Below are 18,339 nucleotides of genomic sequence, written 5' to 3'. Positions count from 1 at the left end.
AGAGAAAATGGCATCTATCTGTAAGACAGGATGATAGGTTAAAAAGATAAAAATACTTGTCTGCCCCCTACTGTATGAGAGCTGTAAAGTTAACATCTAGAGCTAGTCTCTTGCCAATAACAGTACACTGATCAATTTCACTTTTAAGGCAGCTTTGCAGTGAAAAAAAAAAACAACCTGACATTCAGCGCATTTTAAAAATAATATAGTGTAAACGTCTGTGAGGCCACTCACCCTCCCCGTAGTTTGCAAATCTACTGCAGGGGTAAGAAATGTAGTGAGGGACACCCTATACACACACCATTCAGTCTGTATTTGAGTTCTCATAGTGAATTAAAAGTGTGAAGTGTGATTCCACAAACCAAGTTTCCAATGTTTCCAAAGAAATTAAGCCCAGATACCTAAAATTACAGAACATTTCTAAGAACAGGCTTGCACAATACAATCTAAACAAGAAAGAAGAAAAAACTCTTGGGCCAGAGATTAACATACCAAAGACAATCAAAGAACTGTTCTTTATAGGCAACAGGGAAGGCAGAAGGGAAATTCAGCTTTAAATAACTCCCCAGAACACTTATTTGTTTTAATCAGGATGTGCAAATTACTGGTATTCTGTGTTCTTTCTTACTAAATATAGGATTCTAGCCCACTTAAAAATGAGTAGTTTTCTTGCTGCTGTCATCATCACCTTTTGAGAGAACACAGTTCATGAAGATTTCAAGCTTTCAAACTGTCGCACCCTCTTCAGAAGGGAAAGCTTATAAAACAATAGGCATTAAACTATATTTCCAGCTGCAGTGTCCTGACACACAGCGTTGTCCTGTAAATCAGTGATTGTCGAGGAGGGCAACTGGCCCCACAGGGGACATATCTGGCTGTCACGACTGGAGGGAGGTGGACAAATGGGCATGCTACCAGCATCTAGATAGCAGAGACCAGAGATGCTGTTAAGTCATCTTAGAACACACCAGACAGTCCTCACAACAAAGAACCATCCAAACCAAAGTGTAAATAGTACTGAGACAGAAAACTGTTTTAAGCAGATCTTTCGAAGAGCAGAAGAAAAAGTTGATAATGAACCATTATATTTTTACATTTTAAAATAGTTTTAATAGGCAGATTTTTTTGAATACAAATATATACAACAGACCTTTTCAGAAACTAAATTATATATAAATTCAATTTCTTTCATGGGGAAAGTTAACACAGTTTATCTATTATATAAGTGTATGATACTAAGCATCAACAAAATGACCCAGGAAGGTGATAGTTCTATTACATAAGGTTTTGTCAACAAAGTTCACCTTACTTCTCTTCACGTAATTTCACAAAACAACAATTGTCTTTAGGATGCTTCTAGAGGCATAAATACAGAGAACTCCATATCACTTCCTGGGTTCAAGCTATGAATTTCTGAAGGTTTATTTCACATTATAAAAGCTCTGACAGAGTCAGGCTTCTAAATAAAGTGAATGTCAGAAAGCCAGTTAGACTTTCACAAGGTACCTGTGAAACATACCTATCACACTCTTGGCAAAAGAAGCCCGCTTCAGGGTGGCCAGACCTAGGTCTCCAATCTTGACTGAGCCTGTGGGGCCAGTGATAAAGATGTTGTCACACTTAAGATCCCGGTGAATAATAGGTGGAGTTCGAGTATGAAGAAACTGAAGTCCTTTAAGAATCTGACGGCACCAGCTTCTCAAAACTTTGATCTTCATCACCTTAAACCTTTTCAGGTACCTAGAGAAGGCAAGGTACACCAAACAGGTTATCGATGATATGCGTTTACTGCTTTGAAGAGTTCCATTAAATTCTAGCATATCTGAGATAGGAATATCAAATTTAGAATATTAAGATTCAGTAACCTAAGGTTAGTACTACTTTTAGCAAGGTTAAAGGGGATAGGGTAACAAGTAGTTGGCAAGCAAATTCTGATAATAAAGCACAAAAAACAAATTCCTTAAAATTAGATCACTACCAAGACGACTGACAAGAGGTAGAGTCTGACTTCTGGTAAATGGTGGAGCAACCCTTACTGGAGGCAGATATAAACCCCAGTGAATATACGTGCACAAGGGAACACACACACACCTGAAGATTCTATAGACCAATCAGAATCAGGCACAAACTGGAAGGGAGGACAGATGAGAAAAAAGGGCAAGCACTAGTCTGTGCAGGTTGCTCAAACCTGGACACAAGCCTGTAGCTTTATTGGCTGAGGAATAAATACAAGGACAGAGTTCAAGATGACCGTAGCATCTAAAACAGTGTGTTCAATACAACTTTCTACAATAAAAGTCCGTCCAATACAATACCTGCTAGAAAAATGAGAATATTTATATTTAAATAAATTAGATACATTAAACTTAAAAAGGTCATCTCCCAGCTGCACCAGTCACATTTCAAGTGCTCAACAACTGCACATGGCAAGTGGCCACCATTTTGGATGGTGCAGATTACAGAACATTTCCATCACCACAGAAAGTTCTGTTGGACAGCAGAAATCCTGAAAAGTGGCAGGGGAGGGGGAATCGAGAAAGGAGGTACAGAAGGGGCACTCCAAGTTCTGCATATTCACTCTGCCCAAATCTCTGGCTAACCTCTCAAATATGTGTGTATGCAGCAGATTACAAGCAACCCAACTAACACTAAAAGAATCGAGTTTTCTGACTGAGGTCAGATGCTATTTCATCTGGAAATACTCAGGGAAAAAAATGAAGCACACAAATGGTAAATATAAAAGAATACACTTTCCTAGCACTATCTTTATGTTACATGTGACTACCTAAAGGAAAATTTATAACACTGTGTTACAGGATCTATACAACAGACATACATAACATAAAGCTTATAGCATAAATTATAAGTACTAGAGATAAATGGGCCTATATTTGTGCAAGTTTTCTTTATTTTGCATGAAATTGTACAGTATCAACCATAAGCATGCTGTGGAAAGTTAAAGATTTAAATTTAAATAAAGATTTGAAGATTTAAACTGAGAAAAAAACACCTAAAATGTACACATATACACAAGGAAGATTAACTAAAAAGCTAATATAGAATCTAATATGAAATTTTAAAAACAAATTTAAAAATGAAATTCTGCTTCACTGGGGGGGGTGTGGATAAGAGATAATTAAAGAAAACTTAAGATTTAAGTTGGTTTTATGGTTTAAAAACATATAAAGAATTAATCCTGGAGGATGAGGAAAAGGTTGTCAACGAAGAGTAAGGCATTTACTGAAATGAAGGAAATGTTCTGTATGTTAAATGTTCTGTTTTTTTAAAAACAGTTTTGATCAAAACTCATCAAATGACAGAACTATGATTAATATTTTCACTGCTTATAAATTTCATTATAAGGAAAAATCAAGCATACAAATATTGGAACTTTGATGAAATGTGTATGTACTCAAGTGTTTACTGATGTCTGCAACTTAATCTGGAATGAAAAAAGAGGGGGATGACTAGATGAACATATTTGGTAAAGCAGACATAACAGAGGTTAACTAAATTAAAGAATCCAGGGAGAGACTATGTATGTGTTCACTATATAATTCTTTCAACTTTTAGTATAATTGGAAGGTTTTAGAATAAAATGTTGGGAAATGTCAATTATCTCTCATTACAATTTGAAGAAAAAACAAAGAATACACACATATATAAATACATTTAAGCTTATCTATGCATGAAGAAACAATGAAAAATAGGAATTAAAATTATGACTTTTTAAGAGAAAAAATATTGGGAAAAAGATGAGGCTAGCTTGTATCTCTTTCACACCTACAAAATGATGAAATATAATAGATTGTCTATTAACCTTATATCTTATAACCTTATTCAATCTGTTTAGAATCACTGGAATTTTCTATGTAAACAATTACATAATCTGCAAACAGGAGCAGTTTTATTTCTTCCTTTCCCATCTTTTTGCTTTTTCCTGGTTTCCCCATTCTTCTTCTGGGCAGGCCCTCTAGAACAATACGGAATATAAGCAGTGAAAAGGCATCTGTGCTTTGTTCCTCACCTCCCAGGAAGCAGTGATGTATAAAGCTTTTCCACAGATGCTCTTAGCAGTCTGAGGAAGTTTCCTACTACCCCTAGTCTGCTAAGAGTTCTTAGTAAGGAACAGATGCTGATTTGTCAAATACTTTTTCCACATATACTGAAATGATCATACAGTTGTTATTCTGTTAATGTGTTGAAAAACATTAATTCGTTCTATGTTAAACCAACTTGGCGATCCTGGGATAAACCCTATTTGTCACTGACATACTGAAAGTCCCACGGATAGCAAGGCAATCAAACCAGTCAATCCTAAAGGAAATCAATCCTGAATATTCACTGGAAGGACTGATGCTGAAGCTGAAGCTCCAATACTTGGGCCATCTGATTCGAAGAGACGACTCACTGGAAAAGACCCTGATGCTGGGCAAGATTAAGGGCAAGACGAGAAGAAGGCAACATAGGATGAGATGGTTGGATGGCATCACTGACTCAAAGGACATGAGTTCGAGCAAACTCTGGGAAATAGCGAAGGACAGGGAAGCCTGGCGTGCTGCAGTCCATGGGGTTGCAGAGTCTACTATGACTGAGCGACTGAACAACAACAGTGTGATGGCTAGAATCCAACTTGCTACTATTTTGTAAAGGAATTTGGTACCTATATTCACGGACACTGCTCTATAAAGTTCTTTTGCTGTATCTTAAGATTTTGGTATTGGGGTTATGCTGGCTTCAAAAAAGGAACTGGACACTATTCTTCCACACTGTTATTTGAGAAAAGTCAACACACTTGGTCCCCCTCCACTAAAATAAAGTATGATAAATACGTAGAACATAAAATGTACCACCTGAAGTGTTGAAGTGTTAGTCACTCAGTTGTGTCCAACTCTGCGACCCCATGGACTGTAGCCCACAAGGCTCCTCTGTCCATGGGATACTCCAGGGAAGAATACTGGAGTGGGTTGCCGTTCCCTTCTCCAGGGGATCTTCTCGATCCAGTGATTGAACCTGGGTCTCCCACATTTAGGGCATCCTTTACTGTCGGAGCCATGCTCATATTATTATGCACAATCATCACCACCATCCATCTCCAGAACTCATCTTATGAAACTGAAACGCTATACCCTTTAAACAATGACACTCCACTTCCCCTTCCCCTGAGGCCATGCAACTATCACCCAACTTTGTCTCTATGAATTACCTACTCTAAGTATCTCATGTAAATGGAATCATACAGTATTTGTCCTTCTGTGACTGGCTTATATCAGGTAGCACAATGCCCTTAAAGTTCATTCCTGTTGTAGCATATACCATAAATCTCCTTCTCTTTTAAAAAGGCTGAAAAATATTCCATTGTACATATACACCACACTTTGCTTATCCATTCTTCCACTGATGAACACGTGGGTTGCTTCGACTTTGGGTCCATTGTGAATACTGCTGCTATGAACACGGGTGTACAAGTACGTCTTTAAGACCCCGCTTTTAATTCTTCTGGGTATATACCAAGAACTGGAATTGTTGAACCATATGCTGATTCTATTTTTTTATTTTATTGAAGTATAGTTGATAATGTGCTTTAGTTTTTGCTACAGAGCAAAGTGACTCAGTTATACATATATATAATCCTTTTCATATTCTTTTCCATTTCTATTTTTTATTGAGATGTAATTAACATATATTGGTTTAAGGTATACAACATGATGATTTAAATATGTATATATTGTGAAATGATCGCCACAGTAAGTCTAGTTAAAATCCATTACAAAACTCCAACTTTTTTTTTTACTGTGATGAAAACTTTTAAGATCTACTCTCTTAGCAACTTTCAAATATACAGTACAGTATTATTAACTGTAGTCACCATGCTGTACATTACATTCTTAAGACTTTTATTTATTTACAACTGGAAGTTCGCACCTTTTGTCCACCCACCCATTTCATACTCCCATGCCCTTGCCCCTGCCTCAGGCAATCACCAATCTGTTCTCTGTCATCTGTAAGTTTGGCTTTTTGGTGTTGTTCATATGGTATTTGTCTTTCTCATTCCATTAGCACAACCCTCTCAAGAGTCCATCGATGATTTTGGCAAGGTTTTCTTCTTCATGGCTGAAGAGTATTTCATTGTAGATATACATACCATATTTTCTTTATCCATTTATCCATCAATAGACATGTAGGTTGCTTCCATGACTTAGCTAGTGTAAATAATGCTGCAATGAACACGTGGGTACATAATTTAAAGTCAGTGTTTCAGTTTCTTTGGATAAATACTCAGAAACTGAATTGTGGGGTCATATAGTAGTCCTATTTTTAATTTTTTGAGGAGGCTCTGTGCTGTTTTCCATAGTGGTTACACCAATTTAATCCCCACCAACAATGCACAACAGTTTTTTCTTTTCTCCATAGTACTTGTTCTCTGTCTTTTTGATAACAGCCATTCTTTCTTTAAAAAAAGAAATAATTTATTTATGTTTGGTTGCTGGGTCTTTGTTACTGCACGTGGGCTTTCTCTAGCTATGGCGAGCAGGGGTTACTCTAGTTGAAATGTACAGGCTTCTCACTGCTGTAGCTTCTCTTGTTGCAAAGCACAGGCTCTAGGGCATGCTGGCTTTACTAACTGCAGCTCGTGGGCTCAGCAGTTGCAGCCCATGGTCTCCAGAGTACTGGCTCATTAGTTATGGCACACAGGGTCAGTCACCAACGGCAGGTGGGATTTTCCCGAACCAGGCATTGAACCAGTCTTCCTAGCATTGCAAGGGAGATTCTTAACCATTGGATCCTCAGGGAAGCCCTGATAATAGCCATCCTAACAGGTTACCTCATTGTGGTTTTCATTTGTGTTTCCTAATGACAGGATATTGAGCATCTTTTCATGTGTGTATTGGCTATTTTTGTATCTTCTTTGGAGAAATATCTATTGAAATTACTTGCCCGTTTTTGAATTGAGTGTCAGCAGGAACGTAAAACGTGACAACCATTCTGGAAAACAGTTTGGTGGTTCCTCAGAAAGGTAAAGAATTACCATATGACTCAGCAATTCTACTCACAGAAACGTAAATCTAAAAGAAATAACACCAGGTACTCAAACACTTGTACACAAATGTTCAGAGCAGCATTATTCCCAATAGCCAAAAGGTACAAACAGCCCAAATATCTATCAGCAAGTGAATGGATAAACAGATTGTGGTTTATCCACAAAACACTATTTAGTCATAAAAAGGAATAAAGCACAGATATATGCCACAACAAACCTTGAAAAGATGGTAAGTGAAAGTAGCCAAAACAGACACATATTTTATATTCCATTTATATGAAATATCTTGATCAGATAAACCCTTAGAGACAAAATAGTTGGTAGGGAGAATGGAGAGTTGTTTGATGGGTTTTAGTTTCAGAAGACGAAGAATTCTTGAGATTTGTTTACATAGCAACATGAATGAATCTTACAGTACTAACCTATATACACTTAAAAATGATGAAGACAGTAAACTTCATGTGTTTTTACCACAGTAAAAAAAAAATTCCCATCCATAAATCCTAGAGATCGTCTAGTCCAACCATGCACTTTACACATGGAGCACTGAGGCCCAGAGAAGAGGCTCTCATTGCCCTAAATCACAGCTGGCCGAAGTCAGAGCAGGGAGCAGACACCAACTACGGTCCAGAGCTCTTTCTACTTTACCTCTTGCTGCCTCTGCTATGAGGCTCAGAAACTGAAACAGATGATGATGGGGAAAGAGAACATTAAACTTAAAAGAAAAATACCTAAAAACTTAATTGTGTGAAATTAAAGAGAAAATATACTGAGTGTGATGGGGGGGGGTGGGGTGTTCTTTTAAGGAGCCAAAAATGTTTAGGAACTTGACAGATGTGGTTATACAACATTGTAAATGTAATAAATACCAATGAATTGAATACCTTAAACAGGATAATTTTATGTTGTATGAATTTTATCAAAATTTAAAAAACTACTGTGTACTGACAGAATGACAACCCACTAAGTATTCAAACCAGAAAAAGAATCTCAAGATGAAGATATACAGAACTATTATCACACAATTTTTCTTAATTTCACAAATTTCCTTAATTCATTCAAATATTTATCAAGTCTCAAGTACAGCACCAGGGAGCACAGTCTAGGAAAAGAAAGAGACATGTGAATCAGAATAATCCTGGACAACTTAGAATAAAGATGTTGCCATAAATATTAGAAAAGTTGGAAGGGAAATTAGAATTTGCAGGGGGAGATAATCTGTTCGCTTTTCACATGTCACTTTTGTGTATCCACGAGCACAGGCACGGGGTACATCCAGGAGATACAGGACCATCCACGCTTGACCTATCCATATTCCTGGAAGAGGTGACTGATCTAGCTGTTTTGGCTTCAATTTCTGATGCTCCTGTGGGAAACTGAATTATCTGTATAAATGTCACAATACAATTGGCATTCAGTACAAATTTGCAAAGACATAGCAAAAACTGCCCAACATGAAGTGATAAATCGGTAAAACTTGTCAATAAGCTTCAGCTTCATTTCAACCACTAGAGGGCTACCTTGTCACTTGATTTCTGATATCTCAGCCACTCAACTTTAGAAACGCCATTCACCATGACTTAAAAGTAACTAGGCTTACTCTGCGACTCCATCTCAGTTGATACTTCAGTTCAGTTCAGTTCAGTCGCTCAGTCGTATCCGACTCTTTGCGACCCCATGAATCACAGCACGCCAGGCCTCCCTGTCCATCATCAATTCCCAGAGTTCACTCAGACATGCCCACCGAGTCAGTGATGCCATCCAGCCATCTCATCCTCTGTCATCCCCTTCTCCTCCTGCCCCCAATCCCTCCCAGCATCAGAGTCTTTTCCAATGAGTCTACTCTTCGCATGAGGTGGCCAAAGTACTGGAGTTTCAGCTGTAGCATCATTCCTTCCAAAGAAATTCCAGGGCTGATCTCCTTCAGAATGGACTGGTTGGATCTCCTACCAGACCACTTTATACACCAGAGAACCTTGTGAGCAGGGCATGTGCTCCCATACTAACATTTCCTCCTTAGGATGCTGGGCAACAAGAACTGATAGGGCCTGAAATAAGAGATTCAAGTTCTCTTCTATTTCCTGGTCAGCTTTTCTAACAGTGATAAACTTACGTTTTAAGAGTTCCAGATGTCATCAGTTCAGTCACCAATACTATGCACTTCTTCCCCTTTACTGTGGATTCCCAGGAATCATAGAATCGAACAATATTGGGATGCTGAAGACCCTTTAACATTTCAGCCTCTTCTTTAAATCGCTGCCTCTCAGACTTTGTTAACTTTCGATCCTATAATCAAAAAACAAAAGAGAATATGGTTTAAGATTAGGAGTTTAGGACTAATAGGTATACACTACCATATTTAAAACAGATAACCAACGGACCTACTGTATAACACAGGGAACTCTGCTCAATATTCTGTAATAAACCAAAAGGGAAAAGAACTTGAAAATGGATACATGTATATGTATAACTGAATCACTTTGCTGTATATCTGAAACTTAAAAAAAAAAAGACACAGAATATGGTTTAAAATAAAAAAACACACCAAGCCACATAGTCACACTTAGATGCTAAACATGGACTATATTATAATGACCAACAATGTTAAAATAAAACATCCTAACACTGAAGTTACTAATAATAACTTCATCAGCCTGTTACGGGGAGTATGAGAACAGGCTAAAGTGTGTTTAAGAAAACTCTCGATTATAAGGTCATGCTTGAGATTATTTTACTATCTTCACGGTTAATGTGTGCTTCAGATACACAGTGTTTAGGTACAGTTATTTTACCAATTCCAATGTAAGTCACCTATTGACAGAGACATGCAATTTAATAATGAAACAAGATTGCATTTTGGAAGTAGTGAGATCTAAATTTCTCCCCTCTCCTCCCCAAGGAAATTGAAGGATGACTGTGTATGCCTTCACCTCATAGGACTGTTGTAAGAAGTAATCTACTAGGCATGTTTCTATCACATATTTAAAGTGCCTGGCACTTTATGGGTTAATTCACTTCTTATCTGAGGTAAATGGAGAAAAGCACTTAATCTGATGTTCTTCCTTTGACAAAGCACCATACACACAAACTCTGCATTGCCCTGTAAATTAAAGTTGAAACTGTCAACTACCAAAGCACGTAATACATATTTTAACAAACTATTCCAGGCATACAATAACATAATGTGTCTAAACACTAAAGACGTAATGTAAACTCTCCTGTGTAACTAGATACCCTTTCCCATTGCTGCCCTTAAATAATTCTTGGTAAAGAATCCGCCTGCAATGTAGCAGATCCCAGTTTGATTCGTGGGTTGGGAAGATCCGTTGGAAAAGGAACAGGCTACCCACTCCAGTATTCTTGGAGTGGCTCCCATGGCTCAGCTGGTAAAGAATCTGACTGCAATAGAGGAGACCTGGGTTCAATCCGCCAGTACTAGGACCGACTTCCACTACTACTACTACTACCCTGATAAGATATACCATCCCTATCTTAAAATACCGCACACTAGGCATTCTGTGAAATTACGCTAGTCATTAGATCTTCTAGGAGAGCTTATAAATATATACATTAATAATACATACTATATCACAAATTCAAAAGGTTTAGTAACTATTTTAATACAATTTGTTTTCAATATACTATGTATTTTATTATATGAACCTAAAACATTATTCTAGCTTTCATTATTTAGCCTTCTGGGGCATAAAAAACCCAGTAAGTACATCTGTTAGGCTAAGCTAGCAGTAGAATTGCTGGATCACAGGGAACAGGTATTAACAAACTATTTTTCAAAGGGGCCATGCCTGGCACTGCAGTGCTATCACTCCATGTAAAAGTGAAAAGTGACACTATTAATCATTCGGTCTTGCTGGACTCTTTGTGACTTCCAAGTAATCCAACTTCAAATCCTTATCTCATACTTGCATGAACACAGCTCCCAGACCATGAATTCTCAGGATAAACTTTTTTTCACGTGACTTGGGAAAAACTGTTGTTTTCCTGACTCAGAAACTGAAATTTTCTCTAGTCTGTCTTTATATTAAAGGTGTTGTTCCTCTTTAGGGCTTCCCAGGGGGCGCTAGCAGTAAAGAACCACCTGTCAATGCAGGAGATGAAAGAGACGTGGGTTTGATCCCTGCGTCAGGAAGATCCCCTGGAGGAGGGCATGGCAACCCACTCCAGTATTCATGCCTGGAGAATCCCAAGGACAGAAGAGCCTGGTGGGCTACAGTCCATGGGGTCACAAAGTCAGACATGCCTGAAGCGACTCAGCACACACATTCCTCTTTAAGGAACAAGTTTACTGGATCTCAATTCCAATACCTGCTTGGGCTTGAGATTTCATCTATTCTTGGGGAGATGATAAAACCGTAAGTTTAGTTCAGTCGTTCAGTCATGTCCGACTCTTTGCAATCCATGGACTGCAGCACGGCAGTAATCCCTGTCCATCAGCAATTCCCGGAGTTTACTCAAACTCATGTCCATTGAGTTGGTGATGCCATCTACCACCTCATTCTCTATCGTTCCCTTCTCCTCCTGCCTTCAATCTTTCTCAGCATCAGGGTCTTTTCAAATAAGTCAGTTCTTCACATCAGGCTGCCAAAATATTGGAGTTTCAGCTTAACCATCAGTCCTTCCAATGAATATTCAGGACTGATTTCCTTCAGGATTGACTGGCTGGATCTCCTTGCAGTCCAAGGGACTCTCAAGAGTCTTCTCCAACACCACAGTTCAAAAGCATCAATTCTTCAGTGCTCAGCTTTCTTTATAGTCCAAATCTCACATCCATCCATGACCACTGGAAAAACTATACCTTTGACTAGACAGACCTTTGTTGGCAAAGTAATGTCTCTGCTTTTCAATATGCTGTCTAGGCTGGTCATAGCTTTTCTTCCAAGGGAGTAAGTGTCTTTTAATTTCATGGCTGCAATCACTATCTGCAGTGATTTTGGAGCCCAAAAAAATAAAGTCTGACACTATTTCCCCATCTATTTGCCATGAAGTGATGGGACCAGATGCCATGATCTTAGTTTTCTATATGTTGAGCTTTAAGCCAACTTTTTCACTTTCCTCTTTCACTTTCATCAAGTAGCTCTTTAGTTCTTCTTTGCTTTCTGCCATAAGGGTGGTGTCATCTGAATATCTGAGGTTATTTATATTTCTCCTGGCAGTCTTGACTCCAGCTTATGCTTCATCCGGCCCAGCATTTCTCATAATATACTAGCATATAAGTCAAATAAGCAGGGTGACATGCTTGACATACTCCTTTTCCTATTTGGAACCAGCCTGTTGTTCCATGTCCAGTTCTAACTATTGCTTCCTGACCTGCACACAGATTTCTCAAGAGGCAGGTTTAGGTGGTCTGGTATTCCCACCTCTTTCAGAATTTTCCACAGTTTGTGGTGATCCACACAGTCAAAGGCCTTGGCATAGTCAATAAAGCAGAAATAGGTGTTTTTCTGGAACTCTGTTGCTTTTTGATGATCCAGCAGACATTGGCAATTTGATCTCTGGTTCCTCTGCCTTTTCTGAAACCAGCTTGAACCTCTGGAAGTTCATGGTTCACTTACTGTTGGAGCCTGGCTTGGAGAATTTTGAGCATTATTTTGCTAGTGTGTGAGGTGAGTGCCATTGTGTGGTAATTTGAGCATTCTTTGGCATTACTTTTCTTTGGGATTAGAATGAAAACTGACCTTTTCCAGTCCTCTGGCCACTGCTGAGTTTTCCAAATTTGCTGGCATATTGAGTGCAGCACTTTCACAGCATCATCTTTTGGGATTTGAAATAACTCAACTGGAATTCCATCATCTCCACTAGCTTTGTTTGTAGTGATGCTTCCTAAGGCCCACTTGCCTTCACATTCCAGGATGTCTCACTCTAGGTGAGTGATCACACCATCATGATTACCTGGGTCATGAAGATCTTTTTTGTATAGTTCTTCTGTGTATTCTTGCCACCTCTTCTTAACATCTTGTGCTTCTGTTAGTTCCATCCCATTTCTGCCCTTTATTGAGCCCATCTTTACATGAAATGTTCCCTTGGTATCTCTAATTTTCTTGAAGAGATCTCTAGTCTTTCCCGTTCTACTGTTTTCTTCTATTTCTTTGCACTGATCACTGAGGAAGGCTTTCTCATCTCTCCTTGCTATTCTTTGGAACTCTGCATTCAAATGGGTATATCTTTCCTTTTAAACCATGCCTCTTAGTCAACAAGACTGGCAACTGTCCCAGAAAAACCCCAGTGTCAATTCACTTTTCCTACTCTGGTGTCTAGTTTCTTCTGTGTTTTTAAACCTTGGAAATCGTCCTGACATCCCCATAAGCTCAACTATGCATTTAAAAGGACAGGATTTTGTAGTTCTTCTCATTAAAATTTTCAAAGTATCTGGTATTATACAGTGGGAAGAATTTTCAGCTTGTTTCATTTTTCATTTACTGACAATAGGGCTTATTAATGTTTTATTAAAAAATATTGTTTACCATACATTCTTACACGTCATTTCAGGAAACTATTCAAAAAAGAAAACCTAGATCACCTGTCAACTCTCATACATTACTGCTGAATTATGAAAACTTAAAGAAACTGTAACGTTAATCTACTCTCAGAACAATCAGAAGACTAATCACACACGAGCCAAATGAATTATAATATTCTACCTACCATTAAGTAATATTTAATTTTTATATTTCCAATATATAGTCTACTACTTGTCTTGATAAGTACTCTTATTTTCTGAGACATGCAACATTCATTTCAGTTTTAGCGATTATTATATCTCTTCATAAATGGTTAATTAAATTTTAAATACTTGAGTACCCCGTGTCAGGCAATAGGATACAACAAACCTAAGAGACAAGTTTCCTGCTAGTCTAGGCCTTCCAATGTAAGAGGCAGAGGCATTAACTTCATTAGATATTAAAAAGAGAAAATATTTTTATTTGTATTTATGAAAAGAGTACTTCGAGAGCAAGTACTCGCTATAAGACCCAATTCTGTGTGCACAAGCTAGTGTTGTACCCACCACAGCAGGCTACCCTAAGCACTGAGATCATGGGCATGGAGCTCTAGTGTTAGAATACCTGAATTGCTTAAGACCGCAAGAGTCTGTAGAAAGTGCTAAAGGCAAACTTGGAAATGCAGGATACAGACTGGAGGCAAGGAGGCTCAGAACTTTAATAACCTTGAGGTACGAGATTTAAACTTACTTACTTAAATGTGTTTATTCAACCAGAGTTTAGAGTCTCTGGAAAGTGTATCACTTACAGTAGACCACTGCAGCTGAAACTTGGAATTTACATTGTACAGGATAAGGTAGTTTACAGTACTTAGTAGTAAACAAAATGTTTTCTCTCAACTGATATAGCCAGAAACTGTCACTAGAGGTTAACCAAGACTGTGGCATAATCACTCTACATTGTTACTTAAATTTTAATTTAAAATCTACATAAAGATTGTTTTTATGATATCCACGAGTGTTTTAACGTGTACAAGACTTGTAAACCTTTTCTCCAGAAAACTCAAACCAAAGTAATTTATTCATGTCTTTCTCTACTGCCACCATCCTATTTCATTCAAGCTGTCACGATCTCCCTCTGGATTTCTGCAGTAAACCTACTAGCTGTTTCCACACATCTAATCTTATTACCCCGTACGATGCGTATTCCACTCTATCCAAATACAGTCAGAACATTTTAACATCAATTTAATCAATTCTATGGTATGCCCACTTCATTGATTCTTAGAAATGTCATTTTCCACATTTTTAACATCTCTGAAATTAGAGCACATCATACAATTGGAATCTTAGACTCAGTGAAGTACTGTATGTCATAATCCTGTTTAAAACTCTCTAATAGCTTTCTGCAGCCTTTAGGATAAAGGTGGAAAACCCCTACGACCTACGATGCCCTACACGATACAATCCTTGCCCACTCTCAGAGCCTTTTTCTTGTCACTCTCAGGTTTCCCTTCTCAAGCATGGCATGCTTCTTCCCATTCAGGTCCCTCACACATGCTTCCTTCTATACAGGATGCCCTTCCATGGAGCTTTTATGCCCGGTTCAAGTCCAGTCATTCACACAGGGATAGCACTGTTGACTGCCCCCTACTCTAGGTTAAATCATCCCCTCCCACCTATCTGTACAGTGACATGAACCATCTATAGGCCTATTTCAGAGCTCTTAGTCACAAGTAATATTACAATGAGGCTTTTTCCAAAAGCAGTGACAAAATGCCTTTTCAGTGTTCTATCTTTAGCATCTGACAATCTAGCATTGTTCAACTGCCATGTGTTAAATGAATTCATGAATGTGCTTTCCAAAAAATAAAGTGTGTGTACATTCTGCACAAGTACTTAGCATTTCGTCAGGAATAAAAAAAATTCTTATGACTTAAAAAAGAAAGGTAAGGATTAAATTTGGGCCTCTGAGACTCAGTAACTTAACACAACTCAAACACTACGACCAATCTGCAAAGGTCAAGGCTGCCATCATTTTTATTTTTTAAAGGATTTGTTAAAAGCTATTGTAAAAAGTCTGCCAACTACTCATTTATAGGAAAATATAAAGAGGTGGGGCACGCTAGTAACAAAACAGGGACTTCTTACTCGACAAACATCTACAACCAATTTTCTTCTACAGAATAAATACACTGAATGCAACTTTTATCTAATTTTGCCTCAGTCATCTATACTGTAAATGGAGACTATTTTATGTGTCTATTAGAGATTTTTATCCTCCCTGAAAGCTACTGATGACTTATTTTAAGGCAACCTTGCTTTAAGTCTTTAACATTAGAAATATGAGCACAGGACTTCCCTGGTGGTCTAGAGGTTAACTTGGAATGCAGGGGACATTGGTTTGATTCCTGGTTCAGGAAGATTTCTACATCCCGAGGAGCAACTAAGCCCGTAAGCCACAATTACTGAGAGCACCTGCAGCAACTACTGAGCCAGCATCTAATAACTACTAAAGCCCTCAGGCCCTAGAGCCTGTGCTCTGCAACAAGAGAGGCCACCACAATGAAAAGCCCACACTCCATAAAGTAGCCCCCACTTGCTGCAGCTAGAGAAAAGCTCATGTGCAGCAATGTAACACTCACCACACCCAAATATTAATATGGATTAAAAAAAAACTATGAATATAGATTACCAACTAAGTAGAGAAAAAGTCCAACCAAGTAATTTGGTGTTTCTTTCAATAATCTGTTAACTTGCTCTAGGACTTCTTAATCTAGGACAATTTCATACCTCAGAGAACTATACTATTTTAGCACCCACAAGAATTTGTGAAACAATGTAAAAGAGATCAAAACTAACATAAGCACACAGACCATAACAACACCTGGGGCTTTTTAATTAATATTTGTCAAGTGTTTGCTATTTGCACTAACTGGTCGTTGTACTTCTGTTCCCATTCTCAGAAAACCCATGAGATACAGAAATTTAGTCTTCCTCAAATTCACAGAAGCACAAATTAAATGAAGATTTGATTCACAGCTCATGTTCCATTCACTAAACTAGACAAACATATCTTAATTTTTATATAGCTCCTAGAACATTTTTCTTCTCAGAAGAGCCATGTTGATATTTGTTATTAACTAGGGATCACTGAAAAGAACTAGGCACTTTACTAAATTATAAATTATAGTTGAAGGTAAAACAGAAGGAGTATACATTGTTTAAATACTATCATTTGTCAAATATAACAAAAAAGAAGTAAACTCACAGATACAGAGAACATACTTGTGGTTACCAGTGGGGGAGGGGGCCAGTATGGCGTGGCGGGGATGGGAAGTACGAACTACTGCATATATGACAGGCTATATAGATGTGTTGTACAACGCAGGAAACACAACCAATATTTTTTAATAACTGTAAATGGACTGTAACCTTTAAAAGTTGTATTAAAAAAAAGACTTGGACACTTAAACATTGCTAACTGACAATCAAATTATCATGAAGTCAATGGTAAAATTTATTTTTTATTTTATTTTTTGGCCACATCACGCAGCATGTGAGATCTTAGTTCCCTGACCAGGGACTGAACTCAAGGTCCCTGCATTAGGAGCAGAGTCTTAACCACTAGGGAAGTCTCTATTTCTAACTGTAAGTATCAAAGAAAATTTCAAGCAGATTACCACAGCTGTTGCTTTTTGGCATCTTTTTCTCCAACATTATCAAACTGGGTATTTCTGGGGGCTTGATACACTATCCTTACTGTAACACTCATTACCTTTGGTGTAAATGAGAGCTGATGCAGCTAACCCACTCTATTCATTTCATTCATTTCTTTCCACCTACATAAAATTGTTTTGACAGGCTAAATGAACAAAACCAAGGATCACTGTCACATGGCCTCCCATAACATGCACAGTTCCAGGCAGCTAGGGGTGGAGGTGGGGAGCTTAACAACAAGTGAAACAACCGTTCATCTCAGTGCCGTCCAAGTAACAGTGCTCAGGAGATTATCTGCTGATGCAGTTTCTTCTTGGGTGAGAAATGCAATGTATAATGACCTACAGCAATTGACAACTCCAGTTCCTTGCTCTGTATATTTTAAACATCCTCTGGAGGCATTTCTCATCCCTAAATTTCAGTATTCTCTAAAACAGCAATCCTATGCCTTCCTATTGATTATTTTATCAGCCCCAGAAACAAACCTTCCAAACAAACTGATTAACTGAAACAGTGAGCTTGATTTTCATAAAATCAAGTCAGAAATATTTCCTTTATTAGTTAATTAACATTTGTACCCCCAAAAAATTTGACACTTGAGACTTATTAACATTTAAACTTCTATGCATTTTATTTTTAGCAATATTCAAAATTTTACTGCTAAAATAAGAACACATGTGATAAGTCTACACATCAAAATATGGGTGGAGAGCAGTGTCTGGAGCTCCTTGATTAGAGTATGTGAGGTCAATGCTGGAGTCCTCCCTGTTTATCAGTGTCTGCACCACACTGACTTCGCACAGCCCTGAGCACCTACTCCATCTTTTACGGTGATATGAATTGTTGGGCATTGGAATATGGAAATAAAAACTTGTCTTCAGGCATAGAGAACAGCAGTCTGAATGACTGTTTGGGCCCATGCAGCATGGGTTCCAGTAAATATTTCCTGAAAATTTAAAGCATTATTCTGTATTTTGAAAGAAAGTTATCACATGAAGTTATCATGTACATGACTAAGTCCAGATTCCTCTCTCTCACAGGCCTTCATGGTCTAAAGTAACAATTCAAAGATAGTATTTGAATTGAAATACTTTACAAAGAAAAGTATTCTGTACTCTTA

General features: G+C 38.0%; 1 protein-coding gene across 8 annotated transcripts in view; it reads right to left on the bottom strand.

The window, feature by feature from the left end:
• Positions 1–18,339, bottom strand: part of WNK1 (WNK lysine deficient protein kinase 1) — a 126,119-nt gene that overhangs the window by 62,852 nt on the left and 44,928 nt on the right. For all 8 annotated transcript variants that reach the window (XM_052639866.1, XM_052639859.1, XM_052639863.1 and 5 more), the window contains exons 2-3: positions 9,156–9,328; positions 1,520–1,740 (exon numbers count right to left, since the gene is read on the bottom strand). In XM_052639866.1, the coding sequence (XP_052495826.1) occupies positions 1,520–1,740; positions 9,156–9,328 (394 nt within the window). The remainder of the gene's footprint in view (positions 1–1,519; positions 1,741–9,155; positions 9,329–18,339) is intronic.

The sequence above is a fragment of the Budorcas taxicolor genome, chromosome 5, assembly GCF_023091745.1.
Source record: "Budorcas taxicolor isolate Tak-1 chromosome 5, Takin1.1, whole genome shotgun sequence".
Taxonomy (NCBI): Eukaryota; Metazoa; Chordata; class Mammalia; order Artiodactyla; family Bovidae; genus Budorcas; species Budorcas taxicolor.
The sequence above is the reverse complement of the archived record's forward strand: the minus strand, read 5'-3'. Positions and strand labels throughout refer to the sequence as shown.